This window comes from Marmota marmota, unplaced genomic scaffold, assembly GCF_001458135.2.
Source record: "Marmota marmota marmota unplaced genomic scaffold, marMar, whole genome shotgun sequence".
NCBI lineage: Eukaryota > Metazoa > Chordata > Mammalia > Rodentia > Sciuridae > Marmota > Marmota marmota.
The window spans coordinates 9285891-9310513 of NW_026000222.1; the positions used below are offsets into that span (position 1 = coordinate 9285891).

The following is a 24623-nucleotide window of genomic DNA, read 5'->3' on the forward strand; positions in this document are numbered from 1 at the left end:
GTCTTTAACACAATCCCTCTCATCCTTGTTAGCAGGTGAGGTCCCCCGAGGTTATCCTGTACCACTTGACACCCACTTATGCACTAATCTGCTCTGCAGGAGGGGTGGGTAGAGTCTGGCGCTGCCCCGGTGCTCTAGATGCCTGTGCCCCCCAGGCTTGACCCCAGCTCCCATCCCCAGTGACCCCTGGAGTACAGACTGAGCCATGGAGCCTGAGGACAATCTGAAATCACCACTTTTATTTTTTGGCAGGCCTTGAAGGAAGGTCGAGACAGGATGGAAGGGGTCTTACTGGCCTAGGGGGACATTGGGGCCAGCTCCACCTGCTGCTCCAAGTCCTCTTCGTTGCGGGTGGAAGGGAGCTGGTGGCCAGCCTGTGGGCAGTGGAGGTCAGGCTGAGGTTCCCGGTGTCCTGTGAGGCACCCCACATCCGCCGCCCCTGCCCACCCTGCTCTCACGCCCTCTCCAAGGGCCTCCAAGGACCCCGCGGCTCCCCTTTACGGACTCCGCCTCTGCCTGCCTCCCCCTGCTCCTACCTCTTCTCTGCGGACCTCAGGGACTTTGGCACTCCCGGTTTGTCCCTCGGATTTCTCAAACTCCGCCTTCAGCCTGCGGGGACCAGGCCGAGGAGCCGAGGGCGAAGAGTGAGAGTCAGGGGGGCGTTAGGAAGCCAGAGACGGGTCCAAAGACCCCGCAAGGGGCACCCACTCACCCAAGCTTCTCTGCAGGGGCGCCCTGAACTTCCCGGGCTGAGAGCAGCCGTTGCTCCACCTCCTGCAGCCTGGCCCGAAGCATGGTCCCTGTGGGTGGCAGGGCATCAGCCCTGCGCCCACTGCTGGGGTCCCCACCGCCCACCCAGCTGCAGGCTCACTCTCTGCCAGCAGCTGCTCCTTGCTGCGCTCTAGAATGCCAATCTCCTGGGCCAGTCGCTGCTCCAGCATCTGCGGGGACAGAGGAGACCTGTCACTCGTCTGTTCTTGGCTGCATCTCCCACTCTCTCCTTTTGTGCTTCTGGCACAAAAGATCTGATGACCAGGCTGGGTCTTTAATAAGGTCCCTCTAATCCCTGTTGTCCAGACCCTTACCTACCCTAGGCCACTCACTCATACCCTTATTAACTCGACCTGCAGTTTCTGGGTGGCTGGAGACCTACTTCCCCAGAGGGCAGCCCTATGTCCCTGTGTATCTCTCATTTCTCCCCCAGCCACATTGTCCTCTATTCTGTTTGCTGTTTGCTGTTCATCAAACTTCTCAAAAGTCCCAGGCAGAGTTCCGCCTCAGGGCTCTGCACCACGCTTTCCTTCTGCCAGGAACACCCGCACCCACACAGTGCCGGGCTTTGTCCCTCACTCCCTTCAGTTCTGCGCTCAGATGGTCCTGCTCAGAGGCCTTCCCACTGGTACAGGACCTGTCCAACCTGCTTCCTTGGTAGGATTCTGGGTATGCTCCAACCAGCCAGTTTGGGGTGGCAAACACGGGTTCACCACAGCCTCTCTCTGCCTGGGTGCTGCCCGAAGCACCCATTAACACCTGGAGGAAGGCTTTCTCCAGGTTCCCATTTGCCACCGCCAGGTGAACTCTCTCTAGGTGAGCAGGAGGGAAGCAGATCTGCAGGCTATGGCGACAATCCCCAGGGATGCTGGACGCGACGGTGGTGCGTGGTGAAAAGTGTCCAGATGTGAGGGGAAAGGTGAGCAGAGTCAGGGACTATCACATGGCATTGGGCCTGAGTAGGGGCGGGCGCTGGGCCAGTCCGCAGGGACACTGAAGCAAGGCGGGGAGTGGCTTTGGTTGCAGGCAATCATGGCTTACATGGAACTCCCAGAGGTCCTTGTGCTGGTCCATCAGATCCTCCAGCTGCTCTTCCACATCCAACCTGAGGACGGAGACCCAGGAATGAGATCCCAGGCTAGGACCAACACCCAGCGTGGCCGGGTCTGGGGCTCCTCATGCCTAGGCCTTCAGACCACCGTCCCCTGCTCTCTCTGCTGGAGTCCCTTCGTGGGCTTTACCCTCCAGCCTTGGTTCCAATGTCTCCTCTTCCAATAAACATTTCCTGAGGCAAGTCCCACTCTCACTCCACCCAATGGCCCTCCAGACTCCAGGCTTTGGAGTTACCCCAGGTTTCTCTCTTTGTGATTCTGAAATCAGAGAGTTGTGGACAGGAATGTGCTCCTGCATCATGTGCTTCCTGAGAAAGACCACCTTCAGTCATATTCTCTGACTGAGCCCCTCTCTCCAGCAGGAGTGGGGGTGGGGCACCTCTTCACATTTACCCACTGCCTTGCTTCTGTGGAAAGTGACCCTTCATGGGCCTCTGTCAAGACCACCACTCTGCTCTGCCTGTTCCCAACAGAACTGAGCCTTCCCAAGAAACTTTATTAGGGGTGTGGTAATTTAGTAAAATGGATTCTAAAATCCTGACTTGAAGCCTACATATTCTACTCCACTGTGACCCTGGACAAGTTTACTTATTCCTTTTTCCGGGTCTCACTTTCCCCATACATAAAAGGTGCTACTGGTGTATTGTGAGGATTAGGTAAATAAATGAACATAAACATTCACCAGACTGCATGTAGTGTGGTAAGCACACATGCATTAAGTACCTATTATCAAGTTTCTCTATGCAATTAAAGTCATGGTGTCCTGGGACATGGGACTTTTTTCATAGGACGGTGCTAAGTAAGATTCGAACAGAAGAATGGATGAACAGTTAACTGGATGGATGAGTGGTTGTAGGAGAGATGGTGAGTGGAGGGATGATGGTTCAATGGAGAAATAATGGAAGGACTGTGGAAGGACGGATAGATCTTTGGATGGGTGGCTGGGGAAGAAATAAATGGCTAGATGAAGGGATAATGGGAAAGGTGTAGAGGGGATGAATGCATGGTTGGATGGATAGAAGAGGATTAGAGGGAGATTGAAGGTATGGCCACTGGATGCGATGCAGCTGGCTCTCTGGGTAGGTGAAGGGATGAATGAGTGAGCGGGGGCGGGGCAGATGGACAGGCAGGTGAAATGACGACTGGGGACCTAAAATGAGCAGATAGATAAATGAATGGATGGATGGAAGAGCTGGATGGGTCATAGGGAGAGACTAACAACAGTGGGTGGAATTTATTTGACAAAGAAGTTCGTAACAATTTCTAAACTGTTCGATCACTCTTATTGACACCATTTAGAAAAATTAATGACCAGGGAAGTTTCGTCTGGATGCTGTACTATAGAAAGGGCCATGAGGGGTGTGGAGTCAAGATTCTCTCTCCTCACTCTTGCTCCCTCCTCCTCAGGGTGGAGAAGGAGTGGGGCAGAGCTGGGGTAGCCATGGGCAGAGCTGGGGTAGCCCTCTCACCTCGGCGCCTCAGTGTCCCACTCCTGGCAGTGCTGTCGGAGGATCATCACCGCCTCTGTGGAGAAAGGAACCAAGATGGTGCTGTGAGAGCTCCTGGGGGCCCAGGGTTGGAAAGAGGCAGGGGGCCCCACATCACGCTGGGCACCGGGAGGTACTGAGAAGACGCGGGTGTGTATTTCAAGTGAGGAGGCAAGCCGGGGAGGGATTTGAGCACAACAGGGACTTGGGTTTCAGTGGGAAGGACTCCTCTGGCTGCTCTGGGGACTGGGTTTCTGTGAAGTAGGGTTAGAAGAAGGAAAAGGAAGCAGCAGGTAAATACCTTGCTTTTTGCTCAAGACCTCCTCGATGTGCACCTTCTCTCCATTCACTGGAAAGCACAAGGACTTGTGTTCCTGGGGGACACATCTCATGTCCCCTTCATGTCAAGGGCAAAATCACATGGGAGTTATGGCATGGCCCCAGGAGAGGCAGGATATGTTCTTACTACCTCTGTACCCATCTCCCACGGGGAAATTCCTGACCCCGCTTCACCTCAGGGACCACATTCCCTGTAAGTGCCAAAGGAGTGGGCACCCTGAAGCCTGTACGGAGTTTACACTGAGGAGAGAGATGACCATAAAGAAGTCAGTGACCTGCCAGGTGGGAATAAATGCTTTGAAAAAAGGCAGATCAAACAGGAGAGTGAGAGGAACAGAAAGAGGGTGGGAATCTAATTTTAGACGATCCCACCAAGTTGGGCCTGTGGGGCTGTTCTAGCTGAGAGTTGAAAGACGACGTCACACAGCAAGAGGCAGTCTGGACTGGGAGGGCTAAGAGCTTTGCCAAGGCCCTGAGCCATTGCGGGAACACCTCTTTTGTCCCCACTTACAGGAGTCTAGTTCCTCACACAAGACCTCCCGGCGAGCTTGGGTGTCCCCTAGTTCCTCGTTGGCTTTCTTTGCTGGGCCAAAGGAATAAAGAAGACTGTGTTAGGGCAGCCTCTGGCCTTGCTGTGCTACCACACACGATGACATGTTCATCTCCAAACAGCCCTGGAGGGGCCTGGCTTTTACAGATGTGGACCCGGAGGCATTCAACATCCAGGCCTCTCCTGCTGGCCCAGCTGGCCAGTCGAGGTTCCCAGGTTTACCTTGCTGAAGCTCATTGATCCGGTTAATCAGATCCCCAATCTGCGGCTCCAGGCTTCCCTCTAAAGAAAGGAAGAAGGATTGAGTGGGAAAAGACAGATGCCTGGCTGTGCAGGGCAGGAGCAGGGGGTGGTGCGTGCTGCCCTAGGGCCTCTGCTGCTATCAATCAACAGACATTTACTGAGCCTCTGCTGTGTGCTGGGACCTGTACAAGGCGCCTTGCAGGGTTTACATTCTGGATGGGGGAGAACAAAGACATTGAACAAAGACATATGAGCTTGGGTGGCAGTGGCTGCGGTGCAGGGAAGTAACCTGAGGAGAGGTGTTGAAGAATGACAGGGTAAAGCTGCTTCTTGAGATTTAAGTCCAAGTCAAGTGGGGTCTGTGCGGGGAGAGCATGGGGAGGAAACCGTTCCAGGCAGAGGGAACAAGTGCAAATGCCCTGCGGTAGGAGGGGGAGGCTTGTGTCCCAGGCAGCAGGGAGGGGCTGGTGTGGTGGAGTCTAGCCGGCAGGTGGAGAGGAGCAGGAGGAAGTGGGAGGGGAGGTCACTCAGGGCCCCTTGGGCCGTGGAGGCCATAGATGCCATCCTGAGTGAGGCAGGAGCCAGTGGAGGCTTCCTGGATGGCCCACCCTGGGAACAGCTAGGCAGAGCAGGTCAGCTTCTGCTAACCTGGACTCTGGTGCTGGCCTCCTGAGAAAGGAGGACAAGGCTTTCATGTTGCGGGTGGCAGCTGGCCAGCTCCCCGGTGACAGGGAGATCACTATCCCTTTAGGAGTCACCTCTCACTTTTCAGTCCCTGTTTCAGTGCACTGTAGGGAGAAGTCCCATCCCTCTCTGGCTCCATGGTGGGTAAACTGGGTGGGTAGAGCTGGGCGTAAAGCTGCCCCACCCTTGGCAGGTCTCACTGCCAACCCAAGACAGTCTGGAGTTAATAAACTCAGCTTGGGTTTTCTGAGGTTACCAACTCCTCCACCTGTACCTTTCAGAGAGTGGGTCTCTTTGCAGTGCTATCACATCCCACAAGTCTCTGGGGGCTGAGGGGTCCTTTGTATTACTGGAGAAGGTCGGGTTATCTTCTTACAGTGTCAGTCTAGGCAGGGGTCCCAAGTTCTTCTGCAGGAGCCACAGGATGGGGGAGGGGCTCCCTTTTGTTTGGCGTAGACCAGTGGAGCTCAGCATCCAAAGCTGAGAATGGGCTGGGGCTCTAACCTCAGCCTCCCCAGCGCCAGCACTCTGCTCTAGCCCTGATGTGGGTACCTGCAAGGTGGCCCCAGGCCCTTTGCAACATGGCCACTTGCAGCTTGTACATCAAAGGGAAGACAAAGGAATATTTGCCTAGGAATGTATTTGTTTTCAAGTCTCTGTAAAGATACTTAACAACTTAAAAGCAGCTGTTGCTCACCTGTGGACCAAGGAAATGGCTGACTGGTTTGTGTGTGTGTGTGTGTGTGTGTGTAAGCAGAGTAGATTTTCCATTCTCTTAGACTTCCTGAATTTTGGAGTGTAGGGCTGTCTTTTTGGTTCAAGGTTGTGAGTAAAGGGATCTGGGTTGGAAGCATGTTTATGATTCAAACCCAGCCCAAGGTTTAGACCCTAGACACAAGACCTTTTTGAAGTTTCTTCACGATTGCCAGCAAATCTCCCGTCTTCTTTGAAGACTTGTCCTGCCCTGTGGAGATGAAAACTAGAATTACAGGATCCAAGGAGAGACCGAAGGGGTGGAGGGAAGGTCCGGGCCCATCTGGAAGGGGAGGAAGGAAGTTCCTGAGGGCTCTGTGGACAGCCCTGGGTGGAAGCCTAGGCTAAGCCGACGGTCACATTTCCAGACAGAGCAGGTCCCCTGCAGTCGTACCCCTGTCTTTTGTCCCTGAAGTTTAAGGGTGTGCTAGCTGAAGCAGAATCTCTAATGGCCACATTTCCCTTAATGAAACTCATGAATGAGAGCAGGGGGTGTTTGCTACTGCTGCTCTTCAATGTTATTCTGAAGGTCAACCAATGCAATCGGGCAGACAAGGATATGCATGGCTGCTAACATTAATAAAAATAACCACGGGATGTTATAAGCCTCTTGAGAACTAACACTACTAAAGGGGGATTCTCTCCCTCAAAAGCCCTATAATAAACAAAATAAAGGGAATCACCCCAGGCTTCCCTATCTTAATACTACTTCAAAGGAAATACAAAGGGCTGGTGAACATTGTAAATGACACCTTTGGAGACATTATCATCATTATCATTATCATGCAGACTGTGAGAAACTGCAGGAAAACCTGTTTTCTTCAACGAATAAACTGTGAAGGAGAAAATAAAGGATCAGGAAAACTCTATGTTGAAAACCTTATACTGAGGCAGGTATCCATCAACATTCAACAAATAGGCCTTATTCGGATCCCGACTGAAACAAAGGCACTTTTCACCATATATACTTCTGTATACATTTTAACATGGAGACTTTATTACTTTTAAAATTCAAACAACAACTACAAAACCCACAGGAAAATATTAGCACTTTCAAAACATCTTAAATTCTTTAAACCAATGAGAAAAGGTCAAGACCCAGTGACCATTTCTCCCCAAGGAAAATGAGGCAGAAATGCAGCCCATATACACGTACAGTAGCAAAAAAGTGAACGCAGAAATGCTTTCCCACAACAGCATCTGGTGAAATGCCCCTCTCCCTCAGACCCTAGGAGCCCCTACTCCCGTCCTCAGAGGTCATAACTGTTACAAGCCATTTAATTCATAATCAAACGTATACTCCATTTTCTGTGGAAATGGTAGTAAGTTTTACATGATTACACACATTTTGTATTTTTTCATTTGACAATGTATACTGGTGATCTTATTTTTAGCGGCCACACAATGTTCCACTGCCTGGATATACCATAATTTAAGAGCAATCTCCTACTGATGGACTTCTAGGCTGTTTCCCTCCTTTTGTTATTTACACACAGTGCCACAATGGCCACCCATATTGCTTTTCTTAGCTGCTGGAACAAAGTACCATAAACCAGGCCTTCCCTCCTTGTCTGTCACCAGATACCATTCTCTCTGTGTAGATCTTTGTGCCCATATTTCCTTCCTTATTGAATTATAACACACCCTATCATCTCAAATAGTTGTATCTGCAAAGACCCTACATTCAAGGCCACATTTTGAGGTTCTGGTGGGTATAAAGCTTGGGAGGAGCTCAATTTTACCTAGTACACCATCCCTGTACATCCTTCTTTGTGTTTGTATTTGTGTGTATTTAACTAGATACCCCGAGAACATGATGCAGGGCCCACCTGTGGCAACAAAGGTTATGCTTAATATTTAAACTGGCTCATATTATGAAATTGCCCTCCACATTTTTGAGGCCCACAAAGGAACTTCCCCCTACTCTTACCTGCCAACTATAATTTTCAACCCCGTTCCTTTTTTGCCCATCTGATAGGGAGAAACGGTGTTTCATTTCACACCTTGCGATAATATCAAGAACTTCCTCATCTCCTTTGCATCAGAAATTCCACTCTGAGGAACATATCTTAAGGAAATAGTTAAGAATGATGGGCAAGGAGTTTATTGCTTCACTATTTGAAATCCTAAAATAAAGAAGTGACCTGAAGATTGCTTAGGAGATTAGTTAACTACAGCCTATTTGTAGGATGAAATTCTCTAGTGGTTTAAAAATCATATTGTAAATCAGAGTTTTGTAACCTGAGCTTATTTTGTTGAAGTGTTTGATGGCATCTCTACCTTCACCTTCTTTACATTCTTTGGTCTGGCCTGAAATCTTTTATAAATTAGTTTAATTGGGCATTTTAATTTGTAAACTACTTAAATAATGAACAAATGTAGAACATGGAATTAAAAGTCTCCTATCACCAAGAGCCTCTTCTCCAAGTGCCTCTTCTCCAAGTCATCCCCTTCCCAGAAGTAAATGGCCAGCAATTTAGTGATAGTTCCACCGTTTAGTTCTTACTAGTAACATTCTAAGAAAGTTCTGCACCATAGAAATACGTGAAGTTAAAAATGGCACTCCCCCTCCTCTCCCTGGCCCTCCATCTCTCCGCCCAGATACAATCACACTGAGCTGGGAGTCCCCTCTTGAGACATTTTAATTATTAAAATATTCTTAATTTTTAGAAAGGAAACCAAAACTACTTTAAGTAACAAGGAGAAGTGTTTGTCAATGTTTTAAGATTTTGTGAACAAATTTCAAACAATTTCAAATGCACATGAGAACAAGGACGCCATTGTGGACTCCAAGGTGCTCATGGCCCAGAGCTGACAGCTTCTTTCCTTGTGTTCAAGTATCTTCAAGCAAGCCGCAGGCGCCTTGACATTCATCCCCAGGCATAATTTTGAGACATTTTCTAGGATAACCCTAGTCCTAAAATCACACCCAAAAAGGTGAAAAATCATCATGGAATATCACATAATGCTCAGACACATATAATGTTCCCCAATTGTCCCGTCTTTCCTAGCTGGTTCTGGCAACTATTTCTGCAAAAGCTCACCTGTGTATTTCTTCCCTGCAATGTTCTAGTGCTAGACATGAGGCCAAGAGAAAGCGATATCCATCTTTTAAGGAATCTAACATCCTGTAAATGTTTAAAAGTTGCATGTGACACCAGGAAGCAGCCTGTGAAGTATGAATCCCCTTTGAAACATTTTATTTTGAAATAAATTTCACATGTAACAAAAGTTGTCACAACAGGCCACAGTGCTCCCATTTGCTCTTCTATCAGATTCCCCATTGTGAGTATTTCTGAACCACGAGTTGCAGTCATTTGGTCCATTACTCTTTAATATTCCAGTGTATGCTTCCTATATACACAGGACTCCACCAAGTAACCACAGTACGACCATCGAAATCTGGATGTTAATATTGATCCAGTATTAGTATATGAGCCTCAGATGCCATTCACTTTTCCCTCTTTCCCCCTTGTATTTTAGAATTACACAGTAATACCTACATTTTTTGAAAAGAAAAACAAAACAATAAATCACAGAAATGTCTCTGCTCTGAACCATCCCCAAATCCTAGTCCCCTGTCCAGAGCTACCAGGTGGGCTGTATGTTTTCTTCATTTCTTGTGTTTAACACACTAAAGGCGATACCTGACCATCTCCCTCTTCACTAGTGATGATGACTTCCTTTGGAGCTTACTGTCAATGAACAATGATCATGTCCATTTAGAAGTTATTTTTTCCGCTTCTTAAAAAATAACCCACCTACAGGCACCCCACAATGTACATGAACATACTGAGATTTAGCAATTGCTGTGATTACTTCTTGTATTTTGCCTCCATTAATGACATTCTGAAGACCACTCCTGGTTCATGCAGCTGTCCCCTCTCCTACGTCAACCTAGCATGGTGACTGAGATGATACTACACCCATGCTGCCAAACTGCCCCTAGCAAAACCTTTCTGGCCAGTTCTCCTCTTAGGCAAAAGAAAGCCTGTTATCTCCACAGAGTAATCAATGCCAGATATTATCCCTTCCTTTATAAAGCCAATTTGATGGGTTAGAAATGGTAACTTGATGATTTTCAATTTTCTCCATTGCTGATGAAGTTAATCATAACTTTAACTGAGGAATTTGAAAGGTTGATATTAAAAGTTTTTTAAAAAATCAGTGGCCTCTATACTAAAAGCCTAATAAATGGGATCTATTTGCATCTGTCTTATTTCTATCCTTTTTTTGAAAGCTGGATTAATCTAAGACAATTCTCTGTATTCAAATTATTTCATTATTCACATAATTAAAAAATCACTGAGCACCAACTATGTGCCAAGCATTGTTTCAGATGCTGGAAAACAGCAAGGACCAGTCTCAGTTCTCATGAGGCTCACATCCTAGGACAGATAATAGACAAGAAGATCATCATCATTTTGATGTCTGCATAGGTGAGTCTTGTAAGATGCAGTCTGATGTGCTTATTCATACAGAGGGGTGAAGGGTGTGCAGGAAGGGGAGTTAGAGATAGAGGAAAGCTGGAACCCAGACCCGTGAAGCAGAGTGACAGGTACTAAGGCGTTCATCATGCTCTTTTTCTTGACTTTGGTACATTCTGAACATTTCTTTAACAAAATCACTAGCAGCATCTTAGTACATTACTTAAGCCCTGGGAAGGTTTTTTTTTTTTCCCCCCTTCCTTTTGGCTAGATTGCAATTTCCAAGAGTCCCCGGGCCATGCCACCTCCCTATCACTACTCTGGATGAGCTATTATGATTAACTCAAAGCCAATTTAAGAAAAGCTGTGGAAAAGCCACTCTCATTAGGAGATTTAAGAATTTTTGTAAAATGGGATTTAGGCTTGGTATGAAATAATGACATTGGAGAATACGCTAACTTTCTTAGGGGTGGCAACAGCTGGGTGATTTTTGCTAGAACATCCCTTCCCGGTTTTGTTTGAAGATACGCACACCGAATTATTTACTACAAAACACCTAAGCAACATGCTTAATAAAGTTGACAAGAGTTAATCTGGGTGAAGAGACTGTGCATGTTACTTAACGCCACGGTGTGAAACGGTTTTCTTTCAATAATAAAAGGTTTAAAATTTCATTTTTAAACTATCTACTGCTACCGCTATTCGTTACTGTCGAGGGTCCGAGCCCCTCCCTGCAGCCCTGGCCGCAGGTGTCCACCGTGGACCCTCACACTACCTCCAGCGGGCTCCTGCGCTTCGGGCTCTTGGCTCAGAGAACCCAGCTTCTCTGCCATTTTCCAACGCGGGGTTTGTTTGTGCACCTGGGTCAACGATAAGTTAAAAAAATAACACCCACGTGAGGGCGAAGGGCAGTTCGCTTGGGACCTGACACATTCACTCCAACGGTTGACCTGGGGTGGAGGAATGACGAGCATTTGCTTTGAGCAGGCGCACGGTACCGGGCGCTCCTGATGGACAGTTAGCACGCATGCGCACCACTGTGAGGCAGTAACAGGTTCAACAGGAGCAGGACTAGGGCACCGGGCGGTTAGGGAGGGAAGGAGGGAGGGTGGTGAGGACGGGAACCACACACAAACCAAGGAGGTCTCTATTCAGGATGCTTTTGTTGTGGCAGGTTGCCAAAGTCTGGGATAAATACGTTATGTGCCATAAGAGTTTGAATCCCGTTCTATTTGCAAAACTTCATTAAATAGCCTACGAGACAAAGTTATGTCCATTTCATAGAGAAGTACAACGAGCCTTAGACACCAAGGGCACCTCCTATGCAAAAAATTCCTGATCCTGGCCACTGTCTGAGACCAGGCACTACATGTCCTCTTTTTCAAGGGAGGCTACCTTCTCATTATTATTAGAAGCAGCCAGTGTAGACCCACGCAGCTTACTTTCTGGTAGGGTACAAATGAACACAAACGCATGAAGGGCAAAGGAGTATCCTTAGGGGCTTGGTTTTAAGCCTTTTACGTACAGTTTTTTTTTTTTTTTCCCTCTCTTTAAAACACCCTTCAGGTCAGTTCCAGGTACAGGCTGACCCTGTATTCCCAGTTCTAGAGCTCCTTTGGACCACCCCAGAAATCCTGGCTGCCCTGGACACTCTGAACTGACAGTCCAATGAGGAGACAGATTTAGGAAGAGGTTTAAGGGGACCGCCCCTGACAGAGGCTGGAGGAGGTGAGGCTGGAAGTGATGAAGGGGCTGGAAGAGCAGCCTTTATCTCTGGCTGCTGTCACTCATCTCCCATTTGTGGGCAGGCCTTGGATCTTGCCTGCCTGCCTGGGGAGACAGGGACCAGCCAAAGACAACGGACCCACCCACACTTCCAGGTCAGAGACCCAAGATGGTCACTCCCAGCAGTCTGGGAGCACCACCATTCAGAGTCCAGTGAATAAGCCATTATGGGGAGCTTGGTCCGTAGAGGTGGCTGGGGGTGTGGAATACTTAGGTGGGTAACGAATGAAGAGCCGGTCCTCTTCTTTCCTCACCCAGCGCAGAAGTTTGGTCACTACCAAGATGGCACCTGCCTTTGTCACCAGGGGGCTGAGGCAGGTATAGAGCTCAAATTTGGAGGTCACCTGGGGGTTTGAAAGGAGACAGAATCAGAGGCTGCAGTTGGCCGTGGATAATCCTATCCACCAAAACCCAGCCCCAGGTTTATCTCCTGCAGCTTAGAAGATGTACCTGGCAAAATTTCTACCTGGTACTCCCTGGACACTAGGCTAAGGCGGGTAACCTGATCTTACTATGTCATAGGTGCGTCAAGGGTTCTCAGTTGAGTCTAGGGGTCAGCTGGAACTAGAGGCTTTAACAGGGATGCTGGCTTTTGGTGTGTGTGTGTGTGTGTGTGAGACAGTGTGTGTGTGTGTGTTTGTCTCGGGGAGTATGTGGTTTATTCTCTGGCACTTGATTTGCTTATCTGTGGGCTGGAGATAATATTAACAACTGTGCTTAATACTCGATGATCAATTATTATACAGTTCCACACTGCTGTGTTTTCATCATTTAAGACCTGGGCATGATATAAAGAGGAACTCACTCTAATCTGCACAATAGCCTGAGATCTGATCCCACCACATCACTAGCACCTTTTCTGTGTCATTTTCACCACTCTTGCGTGGCTCCATCTGTCCCATGTCCCAATCACCTTGGCCTTTCCTTGCAGGAAAACACAGGCAGGCCCAGCCCCACCGCAAAGAACTGGAAGAATGCTCTCGCTCTGCTAGGTGTGCTCTTCCTCCAGATACCACATGGCTTGCTACTTCTCTCCACTTGAAGGCCATCTCCTCAGCAGACCTCCCCTGACCACCTGACTTTAAATACTGGGCCTCCCCTATCTTGGTTTTTAAATGCCAATCTCCATTAAAATGTACAAAAGTTCACTTTAATCTTGGAAAAATGGATGAGTCCAGGCCTGGTGAGGAGTCAAGTAAGCAGTGCTCACAGTAGACAAGACACGGCAGGAGACACAGGCATCAGCCTAGCTAAATCAGGGGTCCCACTGATTTAAATCAGACAATTTCAGCACCAAAATAAATGCTAGGAAAACAGATTAGCCACTGAAAATTAAAGAAAAACTCATGAGACCATATTGATATAAAATTAAAAATTCAATGAGTGGAACAAAGAAAAATTTTTCTTTATCCTAGAAAGGGTGGTGGGGTTAGAAAAGGCACCATTGGACAAACACTAGACTAATGACTACTGCAAAGCAGAATCATTAGCAGATATTAAAATTAGTGGTAAAATTATGATGAAAAAGAAGACACTGGCATGAATGCCACAGATATTTACTAATTACAGAGGGGAAAATATTAACTTTATCATGAAGAAATGTGGCAGACTAGGTAATCAAAGTCGATATCAACAAAAACAGGGACAAACTGGCATCCTAATCCCTTAAGACAATGCAGAAAAGGGCACATCACATCTGTGGTATTCTTACTCAAAAAGTTTGGCCTCAACTTACTCATGATAAAAAACCCAAGTTGAGGGACATTTTACAAGCTACATTTCTTCAAAAGTGTTAAGGTCATGAGGCAGAAAAGACTGAGAACAGTTCTAGAATGTGACCAGAGAAACATAATAAACAGGTTCAACATGTGATCCTAGACTGGATTCTAGACCAGTCAAAGGACGTCAGTGGGAGACTTGGTAGAATCTGAATCAAGTCTGTTGATCAACTGTTATTCAACCAATGTTAACTTCCTGCTTTTGATAAGTTACTGTGGCTTTATTAGATGTTAATCTTTGGTGACTTTATGTTAATCTTTGGTTTCTTTATGTTAAGTCTTTGTATTATTTTTGCCAACTTCAACTTCCAACTATGTCTAAAATTACTTGAAAATGAAATTTAAAAAAAAATTGAAAATTAAAATCCTCTGCCTAAAACAATGCCTAATACACAACAGATTTGCAATAAATTATTTAACAAATGTCAGAGCCAGGGGGACATGCCATTTCCAATGGGGTTCCCTTGACTGACCTCCCAGAAGGGCTGACCTTTAACAAATCCACAAGAAGTGAGGCAGGAGCCCAGGGAAGGAAACCCAGATAGAGGGCACAGCATGGGACTGAGGTGTGCTGAGGACTCAAGAAATCAAAACTGTAGTGGTGGAAAGTGGGGACTCAGAGGCTCAGTAATGGTTAATGGGGTCTCCTGCAAGTCAGGATACTGGACTGGTTGCTAATGGGGGACAAGAAGAAGAACAGTGGGGCTAACATGGGATTGCACACAGTGGTAAATCCTTCTGCAGTTCGGAGATGTGTGTGATGGTGGGGACAGTGTTACAGACAGAGGCAGAGCCCAGGAAAAGGTCTAGTGCACTGGAGGGCAAGGAGCCTTCAAGTGGGACATTAGCTCACTCACAACTCACCCACGCCAGCAGCGTCTCCTTCTCAGCCACGTGGTAAATGAGGCGCAGGGGTCGGGAGGTGCTGTGCAGGCGGGCATGCAGGCGGTGGTACAGGTCTGACAGCCGCTGCCGCTCCTCCTCTCTGCTGTATGGGGCCTCGAGCTCTGGGCTGCCATGGGGGAGGGAGGTGGAGGGCAAGGTGAGTGGAGGGCCTTCTTGGCTGGCCCATCTCCTCTCTTAGGCTGACCATCCTTGTTGGACAAACTGTCCCACCCAGCCAACCACCCACAGGGTCATGGCCCACCTGGTAAACTGGGGCAGCTGGCGGTGGTGGTCAGGGATGTCCAGTGGCTTATAAAGGAAGTGCCGGAGACCAGGTGCCCCCACAGCCTGCACACTGTAGGCAGGGGCACTGGCTGCTGGGGCATTAGAGAGGCTGGCAGGTTCCCCAAGGGCACGCAGGGCACCGAGGGCCCGCATTCCGTCTTCCACCAGGCGCCGGCAGGCGGCCATGGCATGGAAGGCTTCACGGTGGGTGCCGAGCAGCAGCAGGCAGACGGGCATGGCATCCAGTCGGGCCACATAGGCATAGAAGAAACCATCGGGGTTAAAGCGGGGCAGGCATACAGGTGCCCAGGCCTCACCTGCCGCAAAGGCTGGTGCACCCACCCAGTCAAGCAGCAACTGCAGGTCTGCAGGGTCCAGTCGGCACTCAGCCAGCACATTACGCTCCTGGGCAGCTGTTATCAGCCGGCCCCCAACTGCCAGCACTGACAGTGCCAGCCCAGGTGCTGTGCAGCGCCTCAGCAGGGCACCCAGGGCTTCCCGCAATGGGCGGGCAAGGGGCACGCAGCGCACGGCCCCTAGCAGCAGGGCACCCGGGTCCCGTTCCACACTGTCCAAAAGCCGGTCCAGGGTCCGCTCCGAGCCAGCCAGCAGGCGGCGGAGGTCGTAGTTCTGCTTGTGTGCGAAGATGCGGGCCACGCTTGCTCGTGTCAGAGTGCTCACGATCTGGGCGTGCACAGCCAGGAGCTCCCTCCGCAGCTGCGCTGCTGACTGAGGAGTCCTGGACACGGCCACCAGCAGCAGTGGGCCCTGCTGTAGGAACACCAGCTTGTGGTCCTCTGGGGAAGGGAAGGGGCAGGGTGAGGGGTAGAGCTGTATCAGGAGTGACTGGGAGTGGGGCGGAGCTCTTTTGCCCCCTCACCCCAGCACACAACACCAGGCCCAAGTCCCCACCACTGCTCTGCAGACACCTGCTAGGACAAGCATGAGCTGGGAAAATTGGACCTTTGTAGAAATGTGATGGGATGTCAAGGGATGAGTAGGTTAGAACACAGCACCAAGTGGGTGGTGGGAGATGAAATGGAGCAAGAAGCCTCATGAAGGCAGGACACCCAACCTCAGTCCCCACAGCCATGCCCTCAGGCAACAAGAGGGTATTCCTGAATCACTCAGAGCCCAGCGTATCAGTCACTCAGAAGCCAGCAGGCCGGAGAGATGGACCTCTGACAGCCGGTCTGGACAGAGCCTCAGGTAGGCAGAGACAGATCTACCCAGGGCTGGTCAGACAGACTCCAGCCAGCCAGCTACATTCCCAGTGGCTGCCTCCCATCCTGCTTCCCACCCCCTCGCTCACCAGCGTAGATGGCGCGGATGGAATCTCCAGCACTCTGCACGAAGGACACAAGGGCTGTCATCACGCCCATTGTAGCCGACAGCGCCTCCACACTTCCGTACCGTGAGTAGATGGGCTTGCCAGCCTCACTCAACACAAACACATGCTTCCGCTGGCTGCGCCAGTCCTCGTCACAGGGTTCCCCGCCACTGGGGTCCCCGCCACTGGAGTCACTCTCCGGGCCATGAATGGGACTACTGTCCGAGGCTGCAGTACTCCAGTGCTCACTGGTACTTGATGGGGCCTCTGACTGGGGCAGTTGTGACAGGAGGCTGGGTGACTGGTCCTCGGCCTTGGATCCTGAAAGGAAGCCCCTGGTGGGTCATCTGCTTGTGGACTCCAACTAACTCAGGTTCCCAAAAACCCACTGAATCCTCACCAGTCTCAGTCCCACAGCAGCCCCTGAATGCAAAGACCTCTGAGTATCTCCCTTGCTGCCCTTCCCCTGCTCAATGACTCCCAGAGATCGGATCTCCCTAATGATGTCTTCCAGCACTGAGGTTCCAGTGATCCCCCACAACTGGAATAACCTAATATGCTGTCACTGTCACTGGCCCCTCTATGCCCCTGCAGACCAATTACTCTTCTTTCAACAACCACCATTCTCAAGTCTTCTGAGCACCCCACTGTCTCTGAATGATCATTAATATTCTCATTTTACACGATCCCCCATTAATTCCTATGAACCTTTATTTTATTTTCTTGGTATCTACTCATCCTTCAACGGCCACCATTACCATCCATAATACCTATGCTCCCTACCGTCTAACTCCCCTAGCCTGCTGACTGATGTCCGCTGATCCCTAACGACCCCTGTCAACTTTCCTGATCAACCATTTACAGTCCCAGTAATATTCATTAATTCTTCTGGTGGTTAGTTGCCATTCATACCCACTAATCCCCATTCCCTCCTGTTTAATTCCATTGAGATCCACTAACAGCCCAATTATACCACAGTATCATCCCTAACACCTTTAATGGCTGCCCCCGACCCACAATTTGTTTTACTCCATGTCTACTCCCTGCATTCCACTAAAGACCATGGTTAACCTCCAATAACATATAGGACTTTCATGACCTCCTCTGCCCTTCCCCATGCCCATCATTTACATTCACAAAATACCACAATCACTGTTTCCCTGCCTTACCCACTGATTCTCATTGATGTCTACTAATTCACCCAATGATAGTCACTATTGTCCAGTTGCAACTACGTCTCTGCATTTTTTTCCGTAAAATCCAGTGAACTTATATCCTTTCAGTAACATATGCCAGTACTCCCCAAACTCCAAATACCAACTACTCCCTCCCAATAACTGCCATTACCTGCCAATAATTTCTAAGTCTTAAACAGCCTCACATTTTTTTCTCAGTGATGTCTGCTATTTCTTCCTAAAGACTCTATTAACATCAACTAATTACAAGGTGATCTATGAGCAAAGATTCCTCAATGACTACTATTGATTCCCCAATGATACCTTTACACATCCACTAACATCTGTTTTCAAAATATTCCCCCTATTGATCCCAATTTTCCACATAATTTCACTGACTCCCCCTTCCCTACTAATCACCACTATTACTTGATGTCATTGATTCTTTAAAGACTTCCCTCAACAACCTTCTATTGGTCCTTCAATGACATAAATACTCTTGAGTACCCATAGACACTCATTAATCCCTTTCGCACCCCAGTGACTTAACACCCTACCTCCCCCAATCTTTAGCTTCTAAATAGTCCTTCCTTTGACCCTGTTGACTTTCTTTTACAAATTCATTGGCCAAAACACCCTAAAGTCCCAAGACCCTCTTGGACCACAACTGTACTGTTCTTGAATCCCCAATGACATAAAAGCACACTAAATACATTCTGATTTCCCCTGAACTGAGAAGTTTCTCAGGTTAAGGGCCTTCCAATGCTAAAATGGAGAAATTGCTGGACAAACTGGGACAGTCCCTCATCATACCCCAAATTTCTCTCATCCTTCCTTGATCTCCCATAAGAGGATGCATCTGCCCCAGCCCACAGGATTGCACTCAGTGAATGTCAGCTGATACCCACTAACTTCCTTGTTATTTCTCGATGAGTCAAATTACACCAGTGAGCCAACTGTGCCCTCCTATTGAACAGGTTATGGTTCAGGCTACTTTCCTGAGTCCCAAGACTCCTCACTGGTCTCCAAAAGATCCTCCCTTCCCCTGTCCAACAATGACAATCCCTTGGGAGTCCTCCCAAGACCCCAGCGAGGGGAGGGCACACCTGTTTCCTCCAGGTCCCCGTCGTCTCCGGGATCGGGCACAGCCATGTGAATCCCTCCACTATCTCCAGTCTCTTCACTGGGGAACGGCAGGTCCTCCAAGCCTTCCTCGGCCCCGGGGGATGGGGCAGCACTGTCCCCTCCGGCCTCCATCTGCACATCCCTGGAGGGGAGGGGAATCAAGGGTGACAGGCAGCAAAGGAAACTTAGAATCTTTTACAGAGCCAGGCCCCCTGCACACATCCCTAGCACTTGTTTCAAGTGTTTCCAACAGGATGAGACAGACATTCAAACCAAGACCAAATACTTGCACCCTCCAACACTTTCCATAGAGGGAGACTGCTGGGCGGTAGGAAACAAAGATGCGTAAACACCTGTTTCAACCCTGAATCTCCCCCGCCGGACACCGACACTTCCCGGAGCATCAGCAGCAGCAGCAGCATCACACTTCCGGGTGCTGCTGAGGGTTCGCCACACTTCCGGAAGCCACGCCTCACGGAAGACGCTTCCGATTGCAGAACTTCATTCTTTCCTCGTGGGGCCTCTTTCTCGCCGCCGATTAGCGTTCCCTCACCGTTCAGATAGCGCGCGTCTCCCGGATCTACGTCGGACCTGGTCGGGAACCCAGTGAGCCCCTTTCGGACTCCTTCCCACTAACCCGGCGGAAGCGGCAAGTGGGGCAAGAGCTGCCCACTTGTCAAACTGGTGGCTGCTGACGTGAGGGGCACGGCTTGAGCTTAACCAATCGTGGAGCACAGAGGGCGGGACTGCCTTCCTTGTGGCCCAATCGAAAAGAGTTCTTTCTCTCCCTTCCGCCCGGTTCGGGTGGTACCTTCACAAGAACTGTGTTGACTGGCGTTTGTACTCGCCTATCCCTTGACTGACGTCTCTGAACCTAACAGGAGGCTCCTGCCGGTTTCTCTCTTTACTCGTATTTTGCATCCTAAGACCCAATCCACTGTATCCATTAGGATACAGTGCCGGACCAACCAACGTGTTCTCTCAGAATCCAGGAAACTTCAATTTCTGTCCTTCCAGAGAGGGAGTGGCAGGGCATGGATGCTTGATGGGCATTCGCCGCTTCTAATCGGAGTGCCGCGCGCAGTCGGATCAGCCTTTAGGACTCGGACCCTAAAGTATCTCTGTAATTAGCCAGTCCAGGGCTTCAGCGGCCTCCGTCTGCAATTCACAAACATTCTCGCGGTTCCAGAGAATGGGGTTGCGAAAGCAAAGCGCAGGACTTGTTCAGACCCGCAAAAGTGGGTGCTTACCACACTGGTGAAGGCAGGAGCCGCACGCGGAGCCAAGCAGATTAGGCGCCCAGACCTAAAGGGGGCGTTTTGTGGGTGTGGCCTCAAGGGGCGTCTGCCTCCTCGTTGGCTGGGGACCGTGCCGCGCCGGTCTCTACGCGCCTCCATTGGCCGGCTGGACGGGGGCGGTGCCTCGGATGGGGCCCGCCCCTAGAGAATCCACACTAGTTTAGAGGAGACCGAGGTGGGATGCGACTTCATCCTGGGAATTACCAGGAGTCGCATCCTGAAGACTGCGGGGGACCTAGGCGTCCAGGACAAGACGAACCAATTCAAAAATTGTCGGTGTTTGCATTTTGAGGGTGGATGCGGACGCGCCTGCTTTAGGCGTGTGTCTCGCTTGCTCTGGGTCTCTCTGTCTCTCCCTGGGACACCCCGTGCCGCTTCTCTGGGTGACTCTTTAATCCGTATCTCTGCATCTCTTTGTCGCCCGCCAAATTACTAGCTTTTGTTTTCTGGCGTCCCCCTAGCCAGGTGAGTGGCACCCAACCCTGAGCTCCACGAAACGAAGCCCCCAGCTCCATCTTCCCGCAGGATTCCCTCCCAGGAGGGCCTTCCAGGAAGAATCCTCCTGGCCCTGATCAACCTCGAGGCTGTGCTGCAGGAGGGCAGGCAGGCACTCACCGGGGGGCTGGTCCTAGGTCTAGCGAGTAGGTGGTCACTTCCTGTGGTAAGTTTGGGAGGAAGTGATAGAGAAGGTGTGGAAAAGGGACCACCGAGAAACGGGGAAACCTAGGATTCGAAAGACTCTGAGGCCGCTTCCAAACTGAAGCTCCCTGGACTTGTTACCCTAAGTGCCCTGGGCCTCAGCTTCCCTACTGGTAAAACAGTGACATGACATTGTTGACCTCTCCGTCTAATGATTGCTTATCCTGGAGTGAAGGTGCTCTTAGCCTACTTTCAGCAATTGCTAAGCGAAAGCCTTTAGTACACTTATAATTAACTACCTTATATTTAGGGCAACGAATACCAATAATATGGCACCATAAAACCTGTGTACACCAGGCAATAGATAAGTAGTAAGAAATATATACAGTACTTTAATACAAGCAATATATAAGTTTATGTATGTATGAGATATATTGACCTAATAAATTTAGGAATACACAATGTGTAATAAACTCTTTAAAAGTACAATAAAATAAATAACTCCTCTCATAAGAAAATTTATATATTTTATAGAAACAAAAATATAATAAGTATGTAAGAGCAAATGGTAATATTCTTTATAAATAGAGATTGATAACACATAATGAATTTAAATATACAAATGTATACTTTAAGCATTTAATAAGTTGTATAATTAACAAAAACTTTAGAGTATGACAAGCACATGAATGTATAATATAATAATAAAAGATAACTACATAACATGGCTTTTATGATCGTGAACTTGTTAGCTTGGTGAGTAGTGTGCCCTCTAGATCCAGGTGAAAAATTTCAGTGCCCAGCATTCACAGGTTTTGTGACCTCAGACCCATTAATTAAGACTCTTGAGGACCTGGCTTTCCTCACCAATGTAGTAAAGATGTTAATGGTAATACCTGCCTTACTGGGATGTCTTGGAGTATTAAATTACTCAGTGTTGGAACCTAAAATAGCATCTGATAATGTTAGGTCACGTAAATGTTATATCACTAAATATCATTGTTATGAATATTGTAATTATAAGATGATTATATAGAGACTACTTCTAAAAATTTGAAATTAATATTCCACACAATATCTTATAATTAGCATATATTATAAATTATTATGTTATGTATCTGTTAAATTAAATTATATCTAATAGAGATATTAAAATTATATTTTCAAAGCATGATCAACACTGGGAATGTGTAAATCATACAGCCTCACCTAGGGCTGGCCAGCCACTAGCCAGACCTTTAAGAAGCCAGACAGACAACTCTTCAACAGATGGACAGAGATCCACCTGGACATATAAAGCCTAGCCAACTGTCCAGGCAGCCAAATGTGAGATGAAGAGAGGTCTCAGTGTTTCTATCATGGAGTCCAAATACCAAATCAGTTCAAAGCCCACATATAATTGGGGAAATGAATGTCAGATTGGAGAGAATTCAAATCAATTATCAAATGTTTCCTAGTCTCTTTGGACTGGTATTTTACTATACTGTAAATTTTAGATTACTTGTAGATTCCATTCTATTTTTCATGTTCATGTAATACCTACCCCATATTTCAACAAAACTGTACCATAATTAGTCTCCTTTTAAAAAATTCTTGGGAACTTGCTTTGTGAACTTTAATGGTTGTTTTTTAGGGAAAATAACAGAACTAGGAATACCAGTTTTCCAATTTTATCTGAAAACCTTAGCACCAAATGTGTTTCGATTTCACACTTTTTCTAATTTTAGGAATGAAAGTAGGCACATATGCCACATATTATATAGTATCTCAGGAGAGGCTGGCAGCAGCCCGTAATTAAACTCATTCTTTCTGAGTGAAACTGGATTACTCCCACTAGAAGTGGTGAAGACAAAGCTGCCTCATATTAGTTCAGTTCAGGTTTTGCAGCACCAAGGTCTTAAAAAGTATTTTATCAGTGAGTTTTGTGACAATACAGAGTGGTAAATATATGTATTAGAGTCCCATGGAAGATGGGAAATATATCTAAAGGAACAATAGCTCAAACTTTCCAATTTGATGACAATTATTAGCACAGATTTGAGAAGCTCAGCAAACTTATTAGGGATAAAACCAGAACCTCACTAGAGCGTCTTATACACAAGGTGAAAACAGCAAAATATTGTATATAGCTGGAGAAAGTAAGACATATTACATACAGGAGAACAAAGATAGGAATTAAAACAGGCATCTTATTAGAAACTATTCAAGCCAGAAAATTATTCTAAATCTGTAAAGAAAATAAAAAGAAATTCAATGACCTTACATTTTATACTCTGTAAGATCACCTTTCAAAATGAGGCGAAATAAAGACTTTTAAAGGAAGCCTGCAAAAGTTTGTCACTAGCAGATCTGCATGCAAAAGTTGAAGAAAATTCCCCAGCATGGAAGTTAAATGATTATTGTTGGCAAATTAATGCACATGGATGAATGAAGTGTACCAGAAATGATAAATTTGGTAGACGTTAATGTTTTCTCATTTTAAATATTTAAAAATATAACTATGTGAATGCAAAAACAATGTGTTGTGGGGCTATAACATTTGTAAAAATAAATGTACAACAGAAACAGCACATAGGACCCAAATCATACATGAGTACATGGTTATAAGGTTTTTAACATTACACATGAAGTATAGACCACACACTGGTGTATAAAACAAGTGTAAATACCTTTTAAAAGTTTTATCATAGAGAGCAGTTTTTTTGATCCTAGCAGAATGAAAATAGAAATCGTTAACAAAAAATATCTGGGAATTCTCCAAATATTGAAAATGGAGTCATTATACATCATATTAACATATGAATCAAATAATAAATCCCATGGGATATCAGAAAATATTATTAATTGAATGGAAATGAAAAAAAAAAACAAGTACAATTTAGAGGATGCAAAGCGATGAAATTTGCAGTTTCAGATGTTTATACAGACCTGAAAAAATGCCTGCAATCAATGGTGTTCATATGAACCTTAAGGAGCTGGAAAAAGAAGAGGAAACTAAACCCAAAGAAGTAAGAAATAAGGAAATAATAAATATGAGAAAGACATTCAGTGAGATAGAAAACATACAACTAAAAGAAGCATTCATTGTAAAAAATATTGAATTTTTTGAAAAGGTCAATAAAAATTCTTAAACTTTATGCTTAAATGATTAAACAGAGGAGTCAAATCAGCAATATCAGAGTTGAAAGAGGCAACATGATTAGGGACCCCATAGATGGTATACTGTTATAGATTATCTGTGATTTCCAACAAAATGAAGCATAGATAGGTACCAAGTCTCAGGGATTCTAGACCTCAGCTGATTAGCACTGTTTTGGAACAGCAGTCTGACTCAGGAATGAGGAAACAGGTTGGCAGGGACAAGTGACTTGGCCTGAGGTCATCATAGAATCAGACCAAGCTGTTGGCATTCCAACAGCCTGTCCTGGGCTTGTGCCTTCCTGAAACTCCAGGCCTTTGCCTTTATTCTCACAGCAGAGAGGATTTTAGAGGCATCCCTTGGAAAGTGTAAGCTGAAGAAGATGCCTGGGAACTAGGGAGTTTTCTATGTAGAAAAGGGTGGGGACACTTTTGTTGGCATGAAGATGGTTGTCTTTTTCAACATGAACAGCAGATGGCAGAATGCGACATGTTTTTTTGATTCAGAGACAGCTGCTTCAAACATTTTGGAGTTTTGAAAATCTAGAAAGTTTCTGAGATCAGCTCATTCGCCTGGCAAACACCAAAAATTAGGAATTGATGTGATGTCAGCAAATTCTCCATCAGGAGCCAATCAGTTGTAACAGCCCATCTCAACTCCTTGTCATGAACTCAAATCTATAACTCGAAAACTTTTTATTATTTCACCCTTCTCTTTATTAAAACCCATTAGAAGGAAATAATAGACTTTGGAGAGCATTTTTTTCAAAAGGTTTTAATGTACTGTTTCAGGTTTATTACTAGAACTTTCTGCATTAC

The 24623-nt window shown here is 47.1% G+C and overlaps 2 protein-coding genes across 3 annotated transcripts; both read right to left on the reverse strand.

Moving 5' to 3' along the window:
* Window positions 1-217: 217 nt before the first annotated feature.
* On the reverse strand, window positions 218-6254 carry Syce1l (synaptonemal complex central element protein 1 like). Its single transcript, XM_048792638.1, has 10 exons — window positions 6088-6254; window positions 4482-4541; window positions 4221-4292; window positions 3672-3719; window positions 3353-3407; window positions 1813-1876; window positions 872-941; window positions 713-800; window positions 537-609; window positions 218-374 (listed from the first exon to the last, which is right to left on the reverse strand). The coding sequence occupies exons 5-10, from the start codon at window positions 3397-3399 to the stop codon at window positions 297-299; spliced, it is 420 nt and encodes a 139-aa protein (XP_048648595.1). The 5' UTR covers window positions 3400-3407; window positions 3672-3719; window positions 4221-4292; window positions 4482-4541; window positions 6088-6254; the 3' UTR covers window positions 218-296.
* Window positions 6255-6914: 660 nt separating this feature from the next.
* Window positions 6915-20002, reverse strand: Mon1b (MON1 homolog B, secretory trafficking associated). 2 transcript variants are annotated; one of them, XM_048792637.1, is made up of 7 exons: window positions 19183-20002; window positions 19083-19147; window positions 18711-18871; window positions 16412-16750; window positions 15077-15896; window positions 14794-14941; window positions 6915-12495 (listed from the first exon to the last, which is right to left on the reverse strand). In XM_048792637.1, the coding sequence occupies exons 3-7, from the start codon at window positions 18859-18861 to the stop codon at window positions 12295-12297; spliced, it is 1659 nt and encodes a 552-aa protein (XP_048648594.1). In that variant the 5' UTR covers window positions 18862-18871; window positions 19083-19147; window positions 19183-20002; the 3' UTR covers window positions 6915-12294. The 2 variants fall into 2 exon arrangements, with proteins under 2 accessions (XP_048648594.1, XP_015351535.1); XM_015496049.2 differs by having other exon boundaries at window positions 19083-20002.
* Between the last annotated feature and the right edge of the window lie 4621 nt (window positions 20003-24623).

Coding starts and splice junctions, on each gene's coding strand:
- Syce1l (XM_048792638.1), bottom strand. CDS start 3,399: ATGATCCTCCGACAGCACTGCCAGGAGTGGGACACTGAGGCGCCGAG. Junction 942..1,812: donor AGGACCTCTGGGAGTTCCAT/GTAAGCCATGAT, acceptor CTGTCCCCGCAG/ATGCTGGAGCAGCGACTGGC. Junction 801..871: donor GGAGCAGCTGCTGGCAGAGA/GTGAGCCTGCAG, acceptor TGCCACCCACAG/GGACCATGCTTCGGGCCAGG.
- Mon1b (XM_048792637.1), bottom strand. CDS start 18,861: ATGGAGGCCGGAGGGGACAGTGCTGCCCCATCCCCCGGGGCCGAGGAA. Junction 16,751..18,710: donor CGGGGACCTGGAGGAAACAG/GTGTGCCCTCCC, acceptor GCTTCCTTTCAG/GATCCAAGGCCGAGGACCAG. Junction 12,496..14,793: donor AGGAGACGCTGCTGGCGTGG/GTGAGTTGTGAG, acceptor TCAAACCCCCAG/GTGACCTCCAAATTTGAGCT.